Here is a 19,606-nt window from a genome sequence, read left to right as displayed (position 1 = left end):
GGGGCTTTGGGGGGAGGGGCGCGGCGCCCACCGCCCCGCCAGCGCCTTTCATTTCATTCCGGGGGTCTCCAGGAATGAGCCTGGCCCCTGCCAGGCCGGAGCGCGCGGATGAAAGGCGGCTCTCGGACTGAGCGCGGGGCTGCTCCCGCCCGGGCTGCGCGAACCAGCAGCGCCGGGGTGGGGGCGTCCCACCAGGCGGGGTCCGAAAGCAGGGACGGGGGACAGAGTTGCTCCTCGACTGGCGCCCCCACAGGACGCTCTCCCCCGCGGGCACCTAATCACCCCACTGGGCGGCCCCGCCCCCACTCCTGGGCTGGAATCTCGAGTCCCTGCTCGCGCCGTTCCCCTCTTTCCTCCGGGCCTTGGTATGCCCCAGGGGACAGATGTCTTGGGATCTTTAACATTTGGGATGCTGCAAATGCCGAAGTTAAATGAAATACCTCCGGGGAGGGACGGCCGGGGGGAGACTCGGGGAGAGGGAAGAAGGCCTGGACAAACAGGTCCTGAAGCTGCGAGGCAGAACCAGGGGGCGCAGGGCCAGGCGGGCGGCGCCAGATCTCCATGGGACAGGTAAGGGGGAGAACTTAGGGAGACCCCAGCGCAGGCGAACTGAGGGAATCAAAGCCCAGGACCCCCGCCTCTGGCCTTAGCGGAGGAGAGGCTCTGGGGGGAGTGGGGGGTTGAGGGTAATTTTTAAAAGGGGGTGAGGGTTCCAAACTCCTACCACAAATACATTTTCCCAACCCCTCAACCTTTCTCCTCCGACCTCCCCTCTGCTTTGGGTCCCCTGACCAGGTTCCGGGAAGCCAGAAAGCAGTCAAACAAAAGGAGCAAAGTCTTGGGCCGCTAGATGCGGAGGGCGCTGTGGGGGAGGGGCAGGGTGGACAGGACAAAGGGGCTTTTTAAGGAAAGCCGAGAGGTCTGATTTCAGGGCGCATTCCAGGCCATCTCGGAGTTCCTCTGGTCCCAGCCCATTCCACCATGGCTTGCTGGACGTGAACACCTTTCCCTGTAGGAAGGGAGGAGAGTGGAGAAAAAAAACTGGGAAGGGTCTCTCCCCCCAACCCTCTTTGGGCTTGGAGGGCTTTCCTCTTCTTCCTTGTTCCCTCTCTGCTGTAGCGCTGGTCATTGATTCATTGGTAACATTAAGTGAAATTTCAGGAGTGCCTGAGCCTGGACCTGGCTGGGGGCTGGGGAAGCCTCTGGAGGAAGCCCTTGCTTTAAAGAACTTCCAATCTCCTCTTTCAAAAGGACCTTAACCTTAAAAAAGAAAATTAATATATGCACTGGAGAGCGGATGACTACAGAGGGTGATAGAGCTCTCTCATTTAGGACTTTACTGTAGGAAATGTAAACTTTCGAGAGATGCAGTTTTTCTCTTTTTAGAGATCCAGTTCTAATTACCTTCATGTTATACAAGGAAACCCCATGTCTTCACCAGTCAGTTATCTTCCTGATAATGCTCTGGGATTTGGAGTTGGGATATCAGTCCCCTGACCTAGACTGGCTGGCGTGGGGCTCTGAACCCCAACTTCTGACTGACTTCTGGAATGCCCTCGCCTCCCTTGCTATTTTGAGTTGCATGGCCTAACAGTCAGCAAGATCTAGAGGATCCCCGTTGGCTTGCCATTTCCCTGCAAACCTCAGGTTCTGCTGGCCTGAGAATTGTTGCCTGTGTATGTGAGGGAGCAGGGGATCATCCAGAATTCCAGCGGGTCAGTGCAAACAATGGGATTGAGCATCTGTACCGCCCTTCAGAGAACTCAGGTGGGGGCTAGGGAAGGGCCTTGTAATTGGGTCTCTGGGCACCAGAGCATCTTTGGGAAGAATTCAGAGGTTTTGTGACCTTAGATGGGAAAAAAAGGACATCTTTATTTCCACCAACCTTTCACAGAAGGTTAACAGTGCCAGGGAATTTGGGGGTGCCTGTTGTCTTCGCCATCAAAGCATTCCTAGATAGCTCCATAGCACCTTGCAGTTACAGATGTTTTCTGTGAAAGCATCTACACCTTTAATGTTAATCAAGAAGCATGTATATTGCTGCCTAATTTTAAACCCATATTTCAATATAATCAGTTCTCTTAACTTTATTGTATGGATTAAAAATATGCTATGACGGGCCCTCCCTGGTGGCGCAGCGGGTTAAAGCATTGCACTGAGAAGCTAAAGCCACTTCCATATGAGTTCGATTCCCGCCTGCCCCGGAGGTGACCACATGGTGTGGCAGACCTCTCCTGACCCACCCGCTGCTCCCCTCAGCAGTGTACTTCGTCGATCTGCCTGTTCTGCTCCCCACTCTGTCTCTGGTGAAGCCTCTCACCGCCCCGAGCCTCTGGCCTGTACCCCAGTTCTGTATGCATAAATAATAAATAAATCTAAAAAAAAAAATATGCTATGACAGGATTCTAGAAAGTACCATCACCCCTCACCTGGAGATGGGGGATGGGCAAGGTGGAGGAAGGGTGTCAGCTAGTGCAGAGTCAACAGCTCCTCTCTGTTTGATGCTAGAAGGTGACAGACCCATGGGGTTAGGGTTGTGGAAGGCGGTTGGGAGGGAAGGAGCTAGCTTCTCTCCCAGTAGGGGGTGTTTCCCTGTTGGGGCCCTCAGCCCAGGGAGAGGAGTTGGTCAACCTGAGGACTCTGGTCTAGCTTTGTTTGGAAAGAGGGAGTGTACAGGAATGTGAAGGTGAGCTAGATTTGTGTACAGGAGCTGTGGGGATACAGGGGACGGGGAGGAGGCAGCGTGATCTGTGTCAGTGACTCACTCAGAACCCTGAAGATGCTTGGTGGAGCATTCTTCCTCCAACATCTCTGCCCATGGGGAAGGGAAATGAGGGTGGGGCTTGGTGGATGGGAGTGGGGGGGTGTCTTTCAGGGCTGGGGACGAAGCAATCCAGACATAAGTTGAGGGGGGCATAGTTGGATGAGATGAAGTCTTGGGGTGCAGTTTTTAATCTGCAGCATAGTCCTGTTTTTTCCAGCCTGCTGGTGGAGTGACCCAAGTCTACTACTCCTCCTGGTCTGAGTTCTAGGCAGTTTCAGCCAGTTTGGGGGTCAGTAGGGTAGGAGATCCAGGGGGCTTAGCTTTTGTAAAGAAAACATTCCATTTGGTCTCTGGTCCCTCCTATTGGGAAATAGTTTTGGAGCCTGGGGTCCTAGTATCCTCCTGGGGAGTAGGATTGGCACTGGGGTGTTACAGATGTGTGTTTCCATGAACTCTGTTGAGGAATGGGTGTAAAAAATAAACACAGAAATGATGGCTTTGAGCTTACAGTGGGGTGGGGGGGAATGTCTAGGGGAAAAAGCGAGAACAGTTTAATATTTCAGACCCTAGAGCCTCCCCATATGGAACTCCAGTGTCTCTGCCCTGCCTGGGGTTTTCAACATTTCTGATTTGGGGGAAGGAAAGCTGGCACGCGTCTCCGCTTCAGCACATGGGGAGAGCAATGACAGATCTGGTCCCTTGTAAATTTCTTGCTGGCATTCTGCATGGACGGGAGCCTCCCACTGGAGTCCTGGAGCCCTGGCATGCCGTGATTTTTTGGAAAAGGGAAACAGGCACGGAAAGGCAGTGGCCATGTAAGTAAAGAGAGCCAGGGTCAGGGCAAGGGGGCACTTGGTACTTCACAGCTCATTGGTGTACATGTGCCCATGGAGGCCATCAAGGCATGCTCCCTTTTGCCTTCTTCTGGGGTTCTTCCACGGGGACTCCCCTTCTCCTGGCTTCCCGCGTTGTCTCCGGAAGTGTAGAGGCCCAGGAGCTGGCTGTTGGCAGGATTAGTTCAGGGAAGGACTTGTTCACCTGCTCCTCCCCTCTGACTCAAGTCATAACAAGTAACTGGCTCCCCTGCCTCGGCAGCCTGGGAGCGACGCCTGGGAGCGACGCAGCAGGCGGGACCAGGGAAGGGACGGCCATCAGTGTGGGGAGGACTGGCGCAGCTCGAGAGCACAGGGCAGGCAGCCACAGGCCCTGGAGACCGGAGGTGACATGCAGCGCCCTGTGGCCCCCTGACCTGGGAGCAGGGGTATTTCCTGGACTCTCAGAACAAAACCTAGAAGCAGGTGAGGCCTTTGAGAGTGGGACTTTGGAGTCACAGGGCAGGTGAGCTGGGAGAGGCCGGCCCAGCCAGGGTCAGGACCCAGGCTGTAGTGATCAGCACTAGCTCCTCTGTGTTCAGGGTTACAGGGATGAGAGGGTGCTGCTGGTGAGCCCAGGTGAGGAGCTTGCCACTTGGTCCTGGGCCTCAGTTTCTACAGGAGAAAGGAACGGAAGGATGAGTGGGCCAGGACCTGACTTGGGCTTGGGGGTGCATTTGTGCCGGGGAGGCTTGGCAGTGGGCCTGAGAGGAAAAGAGGAATGCTGTTTCCCTCTTTGGCCATTTTTTGGGGGACAGTGTTCTGTCAGGTGAATGCTTCCTGGGATCCTAGACTGGGCTGCTGCTGGCTGCTTCCTACTGAGGGCCTGGGGGGAGGCCAGCTGCATCGGGGAGGTGGGCGTGTTCTCAGAACTGCCATTATCTAAAAGCAACACCAGGGTGAGGTGGGAGCTGAGCCCCGCCTGTGGTTCTGGGACAGGGTCCCCACAACCGGAGGGTAGCCGGGCAGGGACAGGTAAGGGTCTGCTCTGTGGCTATGTGGGTGTCCTGTTCACCCTGACATAGCCCAGAGGTTCAGATTCAGACCGGGGAGCGGGGAGGGCCGCAGACGCTGTCCAGTCTTTGCTCTGCCTGCAAGAAAGGGGCCGAGCCAGGTGAGGTGACTTCCCCAAGATGGCACAGGCAGTGGGGAAAGCAGCCTGAATCTGGGCTCCTGCCTTCTCATTGTCCTAGGTGCTTTGCCCTCACTGGTGCAGCGAGTTAGCCCAGCGTGGGCCCCACATTAGGTCAGGGCCTTGGAACACCAGGGTTCCCCCTTGACCCTGTGGTGAGTAGCCAGGCTGACCTGGGGCCACAAACTAGAGGAGAAGGGGGGGCGTGCTGAGGGGGCTGGCGCCCCCTGTCACTGTCACTTCCCACCCTGCCATTGGCAAAGGCCTCCTGAGCAACCGGAGTGAGTGGTCACAACTTCCCAGGGCAACTCCTTAGTGGTTAATAATTAATTAGCAAGTGTGACTAATTAATGGATCCCTCCCACATGGCCTCCTCCCCGTATCCCAAGCACAAGGCTGAGGTGCCAGCTGACACCACCTGCTTCCTAGCTCGGCGTGGCTCTGCCCTGGCTTTGGGAAGGGTTAGCGGTGCACAGATGGGTGAAGGAAAGCAACTGTGCAGGTGGGAAGCGCCTGCTCCTGCCTCCCACTCTGCCTGGGAGGGAGCAGCATCTGGGAGGGCCCAGTGGGGGGAACTCGCCCTATGTTCCCTGTTTTGGGTCCTCTTGTGGTTCATTTGCAAAGGCCTCACATAAACTTTTAAAAAATTCTACAACGCACTTTCTAGATTTCCTTGGGGAACCAGATTTCCCGGTGCAACACCCTGTTATCACGCGGTGCGGCACCTTGTTGCCCGGTACTTGGAGAGGCTCTCCATTGTTGGCTCTCGATTGATTGTTGGCTCTTTGGGTCTCCACAGGCAGAGCCTTGCAATGGGCTGTGGCCCTCAGCAGTCCCCTCCCCTTCCCTGCCCTGCTTTCTGCTCAGCTTTCTCAAGGCCTACACTTCTCTGTTGGGGCGGTGGAGGGGCGGAGCCCACCTCCCCCATCCTGTGGCCCTATGCCCCAGGAGGCAGGATAAGCTCCAGACAGAAACTGGAAGGACTTTTGGACTGTTGCTCAATGGGCTGACTCAGTGAGGAGGTGGCTGGGCCCTCCTTCCAGACAGCCTGCTGAGCCCGCCTCTCCCCACCCTGCTCCAGCCAAAGGCTGCCAGCCCAGTCCCCACCCCCGGCCCTGGCCCTGGCCCACTGGGACCCTGACCAGGGCTGTGGGTTGGGTGAGGAGAGAGGGGGTGGGTGGCAGGTGCTGTTTTGGTGACTGGTGCCCAGCTGGGCTGGCACACAACTGGGCTTGTGTCTCAGCCACCCACATGCTTGCCGGCCCCAGGAAGGCTGGTCTTCCTGGCCTCTGGCAGCTTCTACTCTAACCTCCCTCTCCTGCCCCCCTCAACTTTCTCTCCCCGACACACACACACACACACTCTTGGGTATCCCCTGACGGTGGGGTGCAGGCATCCAGGATCCAGGGTCCACCTTAAGGGGCTCCCAGGCATAGTCATCTGGGAATTGTTTTGGGCTTTGCATAGCTGAGTGCCCAGCCATTCCTGAAAGTGCCTTTAACAAGGGGGTGGTAGGGGTTGGGGGGAGAGGACGGTAGTCAGGCTGAGGAAGGTCAGCTCCAAGGGACAGTCAAGTCCCATGAGGACAGCGTCCCTTCCTACTTTCCTTTCCTTCTTGGTCTTGTCCTCTCACCCCTTCCTCCTGTCCCATCTGTCATCCTTTCTTCGCTCTTTCTCTTCTCTTTCTCCCTAGTCTCATTGGGTCCTGTGACCATCTTGGGCCCAGAGGTCTCTATTAAAACTGGGGTACCAGAGAGTCCGTGAAGGACAGGTTTACTGGTGACGCTTCCCTCTGAAGCCCCCCCAGCTCCAAGAACCCCCACCTCAGAATGCCCCCAAAACAGGGTCTCACTTCCTCACCTCCACCCCTCAAATGTTGGGTTTCTTAGCAATGTTTGGGGAAAGAGGTTGACATAACAGCTTTGTTGTTATTGTTCCTTAAAAGGTGGGGAAACTCCAGGCTACCTACAAGCCCTGGCCGAGGTTGGGGACGGTGTCACCCTTCCTGGCTCTGCACACCCCCCTCCCAGAAATCTACCATGGAGAGTAAGGATGAGGTCAGTGACACAGACAGCGGCATCATCCTGCAGTCTGGTGAGTGGTTGGGGAATCCCCCCTCGACCTCTGCCCTGAGGCCCAGGATCCAGGGAAGGGCAGGAGCAGGGAGGGCCGGGAGGGAGGCCGGAGAGGCCTGGCTGGACTCCTGGAAGTGACGCTTTCCTCCCCTGAGGGGCAGGGCCTGGAGATTTGAGTCTATCTGGAAGAAACATCTGCCGTGTTCAGCCCCAGTGATAAATAAGTAGAAAAATCTTATCTGGCTGGGGTAAAGGCCCTATCTCTGGTTGACCTGAGCCTACTGGCCTAGTCTGGAGAGAGGTCTGGAGAGAGGAGAAGAGGGGAGGCCTATGGGTATACCTATGGGTGAGCTGGGAAGAGGCTGTGGGGGAGGAAGGGCAGACGGGTGGAGGGGAGATGGGGTAGGGAGGAAGCAGATCTCTGCAGTGAGCAGAGGGAGGGGAGGGAGAGTGACGTGTGTGTATGTATGTGTGTGTGTGTGTGTGTGTGTGTGGCACCCCCCTTTAGGTCCCCTGTGGGGAGCCTGCCCCTCTGAGCCTGAGCTGAGATGTCGCCACCCTGGGCAGCCAGGAGAGGGCCAGAAGATGTGGCTCTTTGTGGTCACACCACGCCACAGCCTGTAGTCTGTGGGCGGCAGGAAACTGTGTGCTTGCCAAGGGGCGATCGTGAGGGGCGATCGTGAGGCATCTGAGGGAGGCTTCCTGGCCGGACTCAGCGCCTGAGCCTGTGTCCTTGCCGTGCCCAGGCCCCGACAGCCCGGTGTCCCCAGTGAAGGAGCTGACCCATGCGGTGCGCAAGCAGCAGCAGGCCCTGGAGGAACGACTGGAGGCCTGCCTGGAGGAGCTGAGGAGACTCTGCGTGAGGGAGGCGGTGAGATCTGCATGCCCGGCTGGCACACACAAACTCGGGGGACTCCGAGGAGCCCGAGCCATGTTGCACTGAGACAAGGGAGCCCCATTCCTTGGAGAATTCTGGAAATCAGATGAATTTCGGGAGGTGCCTAGAGTATCTCCCTGTGTGTGAGTGTCAGGCCTTGGCCTTCCCAGGGAGGGCAGAGCTGACCAGGTCTGGCACAGGGAATAAGCACAGGGGCGACTGCAGGGGAGCCAGGGAGCTGGGGATGCACGTGAGTCAGAGTAGATCTCTGAGGAACTGAGCAGGAGGCTTGCAGGGTGTTGAGGGGGCCCCGAAGAGGCAGGACAGGTGGAGGGTTGGGAAGGGCCAGGGCCTGGCCTAACCTCCTTCCCCCACAGGAGTTGACGGGCACCTTGCCAGCAGAGTATCCCCTCAAACCAGGGGAAAAGGCCCCGAAGGTTCGCCGCAGGATCGGAGCAGCCTACAAATTGGATGAGGAGGCCTTGCAAAGGAAGGTGAGGAGCTTCAGGAAGCCGTGGTCACCCTCCTTCCCTGAAGGTTGATTGCCAAGTCCCTCCGGCTCCTCTCCACCCGCCACACCCAATGGGTGCTGGCTTTGTGTCAATAAAGGGGTGCCCACTCATGTGTGGCTCAAATGCCCAAGGATTCGGGGCTGGGCCTCTAGGGAGGATACTGGCTTCAGGCCCCACTGGGCAGAAGATCAGTGAGGAGCACAGCCACCACCAGCCCAAAGAGGCTGTGGCCTGCTCAGACAGGTTCCTCTGGCCCCTGGGGCGGTCCTCCTCTTTCTTGGCATAGAAGAAGGGCGTGGGGCTGGCATGGCAGCTGTCCCCCTGGGCTGCTCTGCCTAGGCCCTTGGGGTCAGGAGGGAAAGGAAAGTGTCCCACTTTGGTTCCCTCCCTACCTGGCTCAGCGGGCAGGCCGGTGGGTGGGTCCCCGTGCCAGCTTTCCAGGCTGACAAGTTTGCTGTTGGGCACCTGCCACCACTCCACCCTCTGCCTCATGTCCATCCACGGAGGCAGCCGTCTGCTCCCCAGCCATAGGGCCAGGGGCCCGGGCTGTCCTCTGGGCACCACCGGCCTCTCCCACACCTCACGCTGCCCCTCCCTCAGGACCCCCTGAGCAGCCTGGAGCAGCAAGTGGCCCTGCAGCTGCAGATCACCGAGGCGTTGCGTCAGCTGGTCAAGGAGGGGAATGTCAGCAGGCAGACCCGCCGGCAGCGCAAGCACGCCATGCTGCAGGAGGAGAAGAAGCTGCGGGAGCTGGAGCGGTGCCTGGGGGAGCAGCGGCGCAATAGCGGGCCCCCTCCGGCCCCCGCCCTCCACCTGGGCCCAGGTGAGCCAGCAGCCCGAGGGCCCCCCTGGCCCGAACCAGGCCAGCCCCGTGCAAGCTGTGGGGGGCCGGCCGGCAGTGGCACGCGGGGATTGCATTTGCCCGCTTCTGTGTTTAAGGTTCTGTATCGGCTCCTGCTTCCTGTGCCTCCTCTACACACCATCTTTACCCCTTGGAGCCCCAACAAGCCTAAGCGTAGGGCTACTTCATCCTGTGGGACTCCTCACCCTTACCCCTAGGAGAACATCCCACCCCTTCCTCCATGACTTCCTCAAAATACACCATCTCAAGACCTCCTGGACAGAGGAGGTCAGACCTCCTTTTCTCGGCTGACCTCTGGCTTATTCCAAAGGTTTATTTAACCGGACCTGCCCTCCTGGCCTCTAGGCCCACAGGAGGTAGATGGCTTATCTGGTCAGCGGGCCTCAGCACGGCCCTGGGTGCAGAGTCAGTCACCGCCTCGCAGTGCGATCATTCAGGGCTCTCAGCTGCTCGTGGGTGTTGAGGCTGAGATTCAGCACCGCCAGGGCTAATGCCACAGTCCATTCAGAATCTGGAACTACCCTGGTTGAGACTGGAATTCTTCTACTCTGTTCTCCACCCTTCTTGCACCCTGACTGTGGTCCTGTGGCCCATGGGATAGAGACCAGTGGCTGTGGAGCCCAGGGCCAGCCAGCAGTGGACATCAGTTTGTCCAGCCCAGGTTATCTTCCAGCAGGTGGCCCTGAGCCCTGTTTTTCTTTTCCTGACCCACACCCAGCTCAGCTCAGGACTCAGCCTCATGCCCAGGCTTGCCCCCTCCCCCTAGCCCCTCAGACCTTCCAGCTGCCCAAGAGGGAACAGGAGAAGGGAACAGACGGTGGCCCTGGGGCAGAACTGAATTCTGAGGCCTTGTTTGCCCATCCACATGCCTGGACTCTGAGCCCTGGACTGCACGCCCAGGCCACACCCCTCCCTCGCTCAGACGCTCGTATAGACCCAGACAGCCCTTCTGGTCCCTGTGACCCTTCCCTTGGGCAGGAGAGGCCTCAGGAGCCCCTTGCCCTACCCATTCTCTAATTTAGGGTAGAAAAGGTGTGACCAGACACCTCCGTGGTCACCTCCAGCTGCCTGGAGTAGAGGACAAGGGAGAAGCTGCCTCTTGTGACCGCTGACCCAGTAAGCACATGAGACACTGGATCTGGTTCACAGGGCTGACTGCTGGGGGTCGGGCCCCGCCTGGCTGCCCACCACATTCTGGCCCCTGAGCTTCTGTTGGGAGAGAAGCCCTCCCTCTCCTGCCCCATGCCCTGTGGCTTTTCCTCCCCTTGAAGGGCAATTGCTGGTGTGGGCACGGACATGCCAAGTTGGGAGCCTCAGTGTGCAGGAGGGAGCCAGGGGAGTGGCATGTACCCCAGGCCCCACTTGGCATCAGCCCCTCTGTGTCTGCAGCCACTTCCTCTGTCCACTGGGCTGCAGGCGCTGGGGTGGCCGAAGGTGAGGGGATGTCACTGCAGCTGCCATGACCCCATAGTGTTTCTTGTTGGTAGAGTGGGCAGGCCAGGGTGTGCCCAGGGCTTGGGTTTAGCCTTCTGTGGGAGGTAAGAGGTTCTGGAAGCTGGGCACTCAGTCAGGTGAAGCCAGAACTGGGGAGAGAAGCTGGCATGGCTGCTGACCTTTGACCTCCAGATCAGAGAAAAAGCCTCTGCTCTCTGGCACCTGCAAAACCTGTCTGGTCACAGGCCCAGGCCCAAGGTCCCAAATTCTACTGTCGGGCCTTTGAGGTGCCCCGCTGTGCACACCCTGAAGGGGGAAGGATTAGTGATTGGTAGCTGAAAGATGTTTTCATTTAAAAAAATCAAAAATAATCAAAAAGAGAAAGAAAGCAAAAAACCACCCTGACCCCGGGCCTGCACACAGGGGTCATTCAGTCGGGGTTTGCATGCGCCCAGTGAGGGCGGTGACCTTGGCTCTGCAGGTGGCCGGCGAAGTCAGGGGTGACCCCCCCCAACCTCACACCTGGGGTCTCAAAGGCACTCAGAATGTGTTTGTTGACTGACAAGGCCCTCCATTGCCTGGTAGTATTTCTGAAATGAAGAAAATATTTATCTGCACTGCCCATGTTGGTAACTACTAGCCACACGTGTCACAGGGGAACTGACCTTTAAACTTAACTTCACTTTCATTACACTGGTCACATGACCAGCAGCTTATGCGTTGGATCTTGTGTGACTCCCATCTGGGGTGCCCTGCTGCGGGGCCTGGTCCAGGTGGGGGCAGCTCCAGGATCCACGTGCACCCTGCCAGCTCCCTACACCTACAAAGACAGTGCGCCCCCTCCCCCGCTACAACCCCACCCCACCTTGTTGCTTTTTCTTTGGTCTGTGGAGCTGGATTTGCTTGTTTTGATCAAGGCCAGGGGTGTTGGGTGTTGGGGAAGGTCTTTCCAGATCACACATTCACACCTCGGGCTCTGGCCTAGGCCCATCCCTGGGACATGGAATAACAGATCCACAAACTCGCCAACTTGCAAGGCACAAAAGTCTTAATGCTCCGGGTTTTTGTAAAAGACCAGAGGCAGGGAACCAGAAGTCAGTAAGAGGGTGTCTCGGTAGAACCTCAAAGCCAGGCAGGCATGTGTGAGCCAAGCGCACCAAGGGCTGGCAGTATGCCCTACGGGTTAGGAACTGTGCTGGATGACTTTATTTCATTTAAGTTTTTATTTTATGTAAGCGGTGGAGCAAAGGTTGACCAGCTTCCATAAAGGCCCAGAGAGGAAATATTTTAGGCTTTGTGATGCTGTCTATATAAACAAATCCATAGCTGCCTTTCAATTAACCTGTGTCAAAACAGCCAGTTAAGTGGGTTTGGCCTGTTATTTGCCAATTCCTGTTTTGAAAGATTTTGAGATGCTTGGGATTATTTATTTTTCTTAGAATTTTCTGGGGAACAACCTATGTACCAGCTGTTTGCCACCGAGAAAGCAGACGAAGGTGCTGACTGGGAGCCTCGCCTCTGGTCAGACTGCCTGGGTGTGAACTGTGACTCAGCAGCCTGCTGCTGGCCCAACCTTGTGGTAGCCCCAAGCCTGTGGGTCCTCAGTGGTTACCTGAGATGACAATGGTGTTTACCTTGCAGGGCTGTTTATGAGGATTAGATGATTTTACCTGTATGCACTTTGAACAGCATTGGCACAGTGGAAATATTAGCTGTTGTTCACTTTTTCTCATCTGAGTCTCAAACAATAGGAAATGCTTTGTGAGTTCCTTCCGGGTCACCTTAAGTTTATTCTCATATCTGAAAGCTTCAGTTTGCTGAAGGGTGATGGCAAAAATAAGGTCCTCTGACTTGCCTGGGTGCCAGTGGCTGCCGTCGCTGGCAGAAATGCCACATCTCCTTTCCTTCAGGGGACTGGCCTTGTCCCCAACAGAGGGCCAGTTGACGTTATAACCCCGTGGCTTAGATTCCCACCATGCTCAGCTCTGGCTGCTGGCCAGCCTTGGGATCTTAGAGTTGAGTTGTATTGAGGATATCAGAAGACTATATAGAAAGTTAGCAAAATCCTTTTCCTCCCCAGGGCCTTGCAGAAAGGCTCTCTCTGCCTTTCCCTTCCGAACCCAGCCAGGCAGCAGGCTCTTCCTGCTAGAAGGAGCCCTGGTTTCTTTTTGCAGAAGGGGAAACTGTGGCCCAGAGCGTTGAAAAGATTTATTTAAGGTTGCAAAGCTAATAGCGGAGCCAGGATTAAAATCAGGTTTCCTGTCTCTCACTTCCTAACTTCTGACTTTCCCCCACTTCCAAGTAATACATTCACAGCCAGCATGGTACTGAACACACACCATGGGTGTTTCCTGGCAAGGGACACTGGTTGGGGGAGGAGTGTCACAGGGCAGGCCTGGATGCCCAATGCTCCCTGTTCCCCATATCTGTGGTGCATTTCCTAATTGCCTGTCCTCTCCGCATTGCTTTCCCAGAGCTCAGTGCCTCCGACGACAGCTCCCTGTCAGATGCGCTGCTCCTGGAGGAAGGTGAGACGGTGCTCTCAGGGCGGTTGCCAGGACTGGGCTCCTCAAGCAAGAACTGCGGCTTTGGCAGAGCTTGCCGAGGAGGACTTCCACTGGGAGTGAGGTTGGATGAGCGAGTGAAGGCCGCTTGATGCCCGTCACTGGGTGGGGCGTGGGGCGGGTCCTGGCCCCCCTCTCTCATGCTACAAACGCAGCCATTTGACAGGACGAGGAAAGACCACTGCTAGCACTAGCCCAGAGTCGTCCCCAAGAGACTCTGCCTTGGCCCTGAGATTTTATTCCAATACGCCCCTGCCACACCCCAAGGGCCATCTGGCCACAGTCACTGCCCTTTTTAAAAGATGGTGGCACTGGGGGAGGACGCAAATCTATAGATTATGAACCACGGGGGTGGGAGAGTCAAAAGGGGCCAAGAAGGTAGTGCAGTGCTGCCCAGAGGCATGCCATGGCCAGTAAGGAAAGAGGGCACAAGGTGAACAAGAAAAGTAGGTGCAGGTTACTGCAGATGTGGCATTGGGGTGTAGGTGGTTGGCAGAGTGCTACAAGGTGAGCCAAGGAGAGTCAATCTGGGGGGACCTCTTGAAAGAGGAGGGTGTAAATAGGGCTGGAAGGGAGGGAGGAAGTCCCAAGGAGAGGGAAACATTTTTGACTATCTGGGGCGGCAGTCAGTGCCTGGAGTGACAGGACGGGTGGAGTCTCAGTCGGCTAAGGTTCTTGTTGGGCTGGTTCCTCGGGCATTGCCTTCACCGGTTTTCTCCCCCTGCAGAGGAGTGCCAAGCGCCAAAACCTCCCCCAGAGTCCCCGGCTCTACCTTCCCGGCCTCTCCCACCTCAGAGCCTTGAAGGGCTGCAGCCCGCGGGACCCGAGACTGGGGGCCTGGACCGGGCCCCCATCCAGAACAGCCCCTGGAAGGAGACCAGCCTGGATCACCCCTATGAGAAGCCCAGGAAGTCTTCTGAACCCAGCAGCGAGTCCAGGTCAGGCTGGGGAGGCAGGCTGGGTGGGAGGCAGGTGGGAACCGTGTTGGGGGTAGCTGCAGGCTGGGCAGGGCCGGGAGATCATCCTCCCCTTAGCTGTGTGATAGTGCAAGGGTGAGCTTTGCTAGTTCTTACAGGAACTGACATTTTGCACCCTAGCTTTGGAGTCCCCTTCCACTGTACCCTCCCCTCTGTACAACCTGAGCCCTTAAGTGAAGGCATCATGCCACTGACTTATCTCCAATCCTCATGCAGCAGCCCTGCCAGCACTCCCCAGGATGGACCCTGCGCCTCCAGCCTGTGGCTGGTGGATCCTGCCTCCTGCCATATGGTTCCCATCCACAATGTTCCCGGCCAGTGGCAGGGCCGCACCAGCGCCCCGGCCACCCCCGAGATGCAGGGGCGGAGGGGCCAGTCACAATCCCTAAGGTAAGACCACATCCAAGATGCAGGGGAGCGCAGCTTACATTGAGAGCAGCTTACATTGGCAGGGTGGTGGCTTCCAAGACAGGTGTGTGACCCACAGCTGGGGCCGCGGCTTCTCCTTGGGATCCTTCCCAGGCCTCTCTGCAGACGCTGAGTCACGACTCCCGAAGCCGAAGGCTCCAGTTTATCCAGTCTGCTAGCTCTCTCCCCTTGCCATACCCGCTTATAGCAAGAGAACATCTTGGCGGATATTTTGTGATTGTTATTACTGGTCACTGACAGTGCACAATTCACTATTTTAATTGATGAGCTGTCAGTGCCCATTTATTTGTGTCACTGCAAATACTGAATTTGTAAACACCGAACCACCGCTCCTGGGAAATCAGGTTCCTGAGACCTTTGGTCACAACGTTTTTGCCTACTGAGTGATACGTAACCTGGTTTTATGTGAGTTCATGGCTCAAGACACCTTATTTGATAGCTCTTGTGAACTCATTCACATTGAACTATTGGCCAGTGCATTATAAACACAGGCCCAAACAAAGCCGCGTCGTATCCCACTGTCGGATTAAATTGTGCCTAGGAACCTCTTCAGAACAGTCGGGGCCATTTAAACCAGTGGTTTCATCAACATGAGGCACGAAAATACAGAGAAGGTGACACTCAGAAAAGAGGAAAGGATACCTTTTTATTATTATTATGACAGTTTATTTTTACATCATTTTGCGCCTTTTCCCATCTCAGTCGTAATCCCCAAGGACTTCCCATCACCAATTTACCTGTGTGGCATCACCAGTTCTGTGCATTCCCCCCACCCCATTTTTTATCCCATTCCCCACTGCACCCTCATAAAATGTCTCTGGTATATATTTGTTCATTATTGTTATTTTTCTCCCTGGTCCTTTATGCTCCTGCATAAAGTGAAATCATCGGTATTTTTCTTTTTCTTTCTGCCTTATTTCACTAAGCATGATCCCTGCCAGCTGCATCCATGCTGCTGCAAAAGATAAACATGAGTTTATCTTTCTTCATTGCTGAGTAATATTCCACTGTGTATATGTACCACATCTTTTTGATCCAGTCATATACTTTTCGGCATTTCGGTTGATTCCATGTTGGAAAGGATACCTTTTTACAGCCCAACAGGCTCATAGGCAATTCCCAATTTTCATCACTACACTCCCATCTGCAAGTGACCACGCAGGTGCGGTGTCGATCTTGAGGTTATCAATAACATCAGCAGCAGGAACATCTGCAAATACATGCTCCATGCAGTTGTTTTCCAAGTCCTCTGCTACTTGGTGGCTGTGTTACATGAGCAAGTTAGCACAGGCCATGTTAGCGCCATCCCAGGGAGGCCCTGGGCACCGTCAAGTCTTCCCTGCTCTTCCTGCCAGCTTCAATTCCCTCATCAAGCTGCACTGGAGTAGATATGACTTATGACACCTGCTCTCAAGTCAAGCAGTGTGTTTTGTGTCTTACCTACTGCCCGGCCATTTTATAGACATTTTGCAGATTGGTAAGCTCCCCTACCCCCAGGCAAAGCCATTGGTTTCCTTCAGGGGGGAGGATATTAAGGCCGGATTTCTGCTCCCAGCCCAGACTGCCCTGGTGGAGGCAGTCTGCATGTAGCTTTCCTCTCTCAGCTGGCATTCCCAGAACAGAGCACAAAAGTCAAGTGGCTTCCACCAAGGAGGTCTCTCTCAGCTTTGGGTGCCAAAGTCTCAGACCAAGGTGGCGGCAGGATTGACTTCTTCAGAGGCCTTTCCCTATATCATCACTGGACATTGGTCCCATATGACACTTTCTGCTTTTCCCTTAGATACCTGCCAACGTCGACCTGAATAGATTCTGTGGCTGGAATGCCACTGAACTCAGTGAAACTAGAATACCTGAAACTAGGCAGCACTGAGGTGCACACTTTTCCCAAGCCACTGAGGTGGGGTGGGAGCTAGCTTGGCCTGAAGGAGGAGAGTCCCTGAAACACACACTAGGCTACGAGGGGTGTTTATCTGGGGGAGTTTGACCCCATGGATGGGTAGTGCCCCTTACCCCATTCTCTCCAAACCCTGCATGCAGCATTTCGGTCTCCCAGACTCTGTCTTCTCCCCCGCTCAGGATGGAGTCCTTCCGGGCCGGACCCGAGGGCCGAGGTCGCAGCGCCTTCCCGCGACGCCGGCCCACCCACTACACGGTGACGGTGCCCTCGTCCTGCTTTCCCCCGACCCAGCCACCGCTGCCGCACCCTGCCTACCACTCCTGCTCTGAGGACAGTGGCTCCGACGTCTCCAGCATCTCGCACCCCACCTCGCCAGGCAGTAGCAGCCCTGACATCTCCATTCTGCGGCCTCTGTCGCCCCCGCAGCTGCCGCGTCATCGCGGGGTCTGGGGCCCGGTCGCCCACCACCCCCAGTTGCTGCTGCCCCCTGGGTACCTCCCGGCCGGGCGCTATGTGATGGTGGCAGAGAGCCTCCTCCCACCGGGCGAGTTTGAGCTGTGCCGCACCCCGCTGGGCCGGGCCTACGACGAGGAGGGCGTGGCCCTGCGCTTCCAGCGCCTGGTGCCATCGCACAGCCGCGTGGTGCGGACACCCTCGCTGAAGGACAGTCCGGCCGGCCGTGGGCTCAGCAAAGCCGCCGTCTCCGAAGAGCTCAAGTCCTGGCACGAGCGAGCCCGGCTTCGCAGCTCCCGGCCCCACTCGCTGGACCGCCAAGGGGCCTTCCGCGTCCGGAGCCTGCCCCCCGGGAGAGAGGGATTCACTCGAGCCTTGGCGCCTCGGACGCAGGTATGGCTGCGGCGGTCACAGGCCTTCCCGCAGGAAAAGGCTGCAACTCTAGCAGGCCCAAGAACAGAGATCATCAGGTGGCTGGATGATCCCCAGCTCTGAGAACAGGGGAAAACCATTTCCTCTTGGCGGCGGAAGCCACTCCCCACCCCCCTAGGGCACCTCCTAATTTTGCCTGCCATGTCTAGCTCCAGAGCGTATACCCACACACGCTGCTGGAGATGAACGTCACAGATAGCTGAGGTTTTTTCCCTCTAGTAGCTCCAGAGTTGATCTGTACTCATAACCAAAGTCCAAAGACCACCAGGTATCCTGACTTAAGAGGCCCCCAAGGAAGGGTCAGCTTGGATATGTGGTTGCAGAAGCCAGAGTCGGGATTGCTCATCAGCAGGTTCTCCTTGCCCTTCTCCCACCGAGCCAGCTGCAAAGCTGGGTGACATAATGGTTCAGTGAACAGATCCTGAGGCTGGACAATCAGGTTCAAGCCTCAGACCTGCTACTTACCAGAACATGACTGGACAAGTTAATCAATTCCTCTCAGCCCCTGTAACATGGGAATCGTAAGGAACTTATCACATAGGGCCAGTAGAGCTGTAATGAATGAGTACGAGTGAGATTACTAGAGCCATGCAGAGTAAATAACACACAAGTGGTGTTACCTGGACCCAGAGACACAGAGCCGGTTGGTGGAGTGCTCTGGCCTGACACAGGTGGGCTGCTTCGCAGTTTCTTGTTTCTGGAAATGGAGATGACATGCGCACGAGTCCCCTTTCTTTATTCTTTCTCCTGGGAATGAAGAGTTCTATAGGAGACGTGCCCCAAAAGTACCAACAGGCTGCTCCTTTGAGACCCGAGATTTCCCAGCTGCGTTCCCTCCCCCACCCCCAGTTCTCTGGCTGCAGCTGGCAGCCTGGCCCTGTCCCAGGCCGCACCCTCCAGCTGACATGTTTCCCCCTTCCTGCGAGCTTAGACCTGTTCTTGGCCCAGGTCCAGCCTATCCCAACCTGCTAGACAGGGAGGGTGATGAAGCGAGCCCAGGAGAGTGGGGGGAGGAGGAGGTCAAGGTGCCTATCCCGCCCAAAGCAAACTGAAGCTGAAATGAATGAGGGTGTTCCATGAGGGCCAGAGCTTTCTGGAGAGGCAGGGGCTGCATCCTAAGGCCAGGGATGGTGTCACTGGGCTTTCTGTCTGCCTGACTTCTCACCCTCCTCCTTTCTCTCTGGCCTGGCAGGTACCTGCAGTGTGTGTGTTGCGGAGATCGCCCGAGGGGGCCCCTGTGCAAGTCTTTGTACCTGAGAACGGCGAGATCATCAGCCAGGTGTAACCAAGGACAGGGTCATCTGCTCCAAGTGCCTCAGCCCGGCCCCGCTGTCAGGAAAGACTGTGTCCTCGGGGGCTGGACTGACACTGCCCCTAAGTGCCTTCTTCAGCTCCCTTCCCCCATCGCAGGTCGATGACCTGGAGCTGAATTTTTTTTTTTACCAGTTTTTATTTGGAAGTTCTGGACTGAGGATTTATATTTGTGATTTGTTCTCAAGATCCCTGTAATATGATGTTTTATTGCCCAGAAACTGGCCTACTGGACTTGAGGGCTGACAGCATTTGTCTCCACATGCAAGGAGTGGACTGGGGTGCGTGAAGCAGGGAGCGCATACGGAATTCCTCAAACGCTCCTGCTCCTGGTTGCAAGAAGCTCCTGGAGGACAGCTCTGGCCCTCTTGGCCCACTGGCGAATATATCACTCCCCATGTCCCAGGTCTCTGGGTAGTGTAGTGCCCCCGCTGGGGGGAATCTCCTCACCCTTTATACTGTGCTCTGTGACGCACACACCAATGGTCAGCATGCCCCGGTGGAGGTCTTCCTGGCCCTGTAAGTCCTCTGTAGGGACCCCCAGTCACTATTCCCTCCCTCTGCCCTGTGGGCTCCCAGCATCCACCCAGACCTCGGAACCTAGAGTTTGAGGCCCCTCCCCCACCGCCAGCTCAGAAGGCCCAGGGGTGGGTGCTGGTGTTGGTTGGAGAACACCTCGCCCTGGAACCATCTTGAGGCCTCAGGGAGCCTGATGTTCCATCTCTCTGACATTTCATATTGTCCTAAGCCGAGACTTCGTCATATTTATAGAATGGCACCGCTCTTGTGTCACGCTCTCTTGCTGCACCTGTGAGATGAGACGTGGGTTCCATGAAGGGGGCGCCTCTCTGTGCAGACACGACGCCTAAGGGTGCTGGTCAGCTGTTCCAGCCACGTGGACGTGAATGGCCTGGAAGCCCCCAGCTTCTCATCCTGGGCCCTTGTTCCTGCCCGAAGCCTGCTTCAGAGAGAAGGCTGCTGAGTGGACGGTGGAGGCTTGGAGGGTTGGCGGGGG

The 19,606-nt window shown here is 56.4% G+C and overlaps 1 protein-coding gene across 2 annotated transcripts; it reads left to right on the top strand.

Annotated features, from left to right (window-relative positions):
• Positions 1-367: 367 nt before the first annotated feature.
• Positions 368-19,597, top strand: LOC101621964 (chromosome unknown open reading frame, human C1orf106). Of its 2 annotated transcripts, none has more exons than XM_004685470.2 (10): positions 368-570; positions 6,714-6,862; positions 7,590-7,714; positions 8,098-8,214; positions 8,833-9,055; positions 13,003-13,056; positions 13,820-14,030; positions 14,286-14,459; positions 16,575-17,241; positions 18,473-19,597. In XM_004685470.2, the coding sequence occupies exons 1-10, from the start codon at positions 368-370 to the stop codon at positions 18,563-18,565; spliced, it is 2,016 nt and encodes a 671-aa protein (XP_004685527.1). In that variant the 3' UTR covers positions 18,566-19,597. The 2 variants fall into 2 exon arrangements, with proteins under 2 accessions (XP_004685527.1, XP_012582199.1); XM_012726745.1 differs by lacking the exon at positions 368-570 and adding an exon at positions 4,025-4,062.
• The last annotated feature ends 9 nt before the right edge of the window (positions 19,598-19,606 follow it).

This window comes from Condylura cristata, unplaced genomic scaffold (genome assembly GCF_000260355.1).
Source record: "Condylura cristata isolate star-nosed mole 26May11 unplaced genomic scaffold, ConCri1.0 scaffold00018, whole genome shotgun sequence".
Classification (NCBI taxonomy): domain Eukaryota; kingdom Metazoa; phylum Chordata; class Mammalia; order Eulipotyphla; family Talpidae; genus Condylura; species Condylura cristata.
The sequence above is the reverse complement of the archived record's forward strand: the minus strand, read 5'-3'. Positions and strand labels throughout refer to the sequence as shown.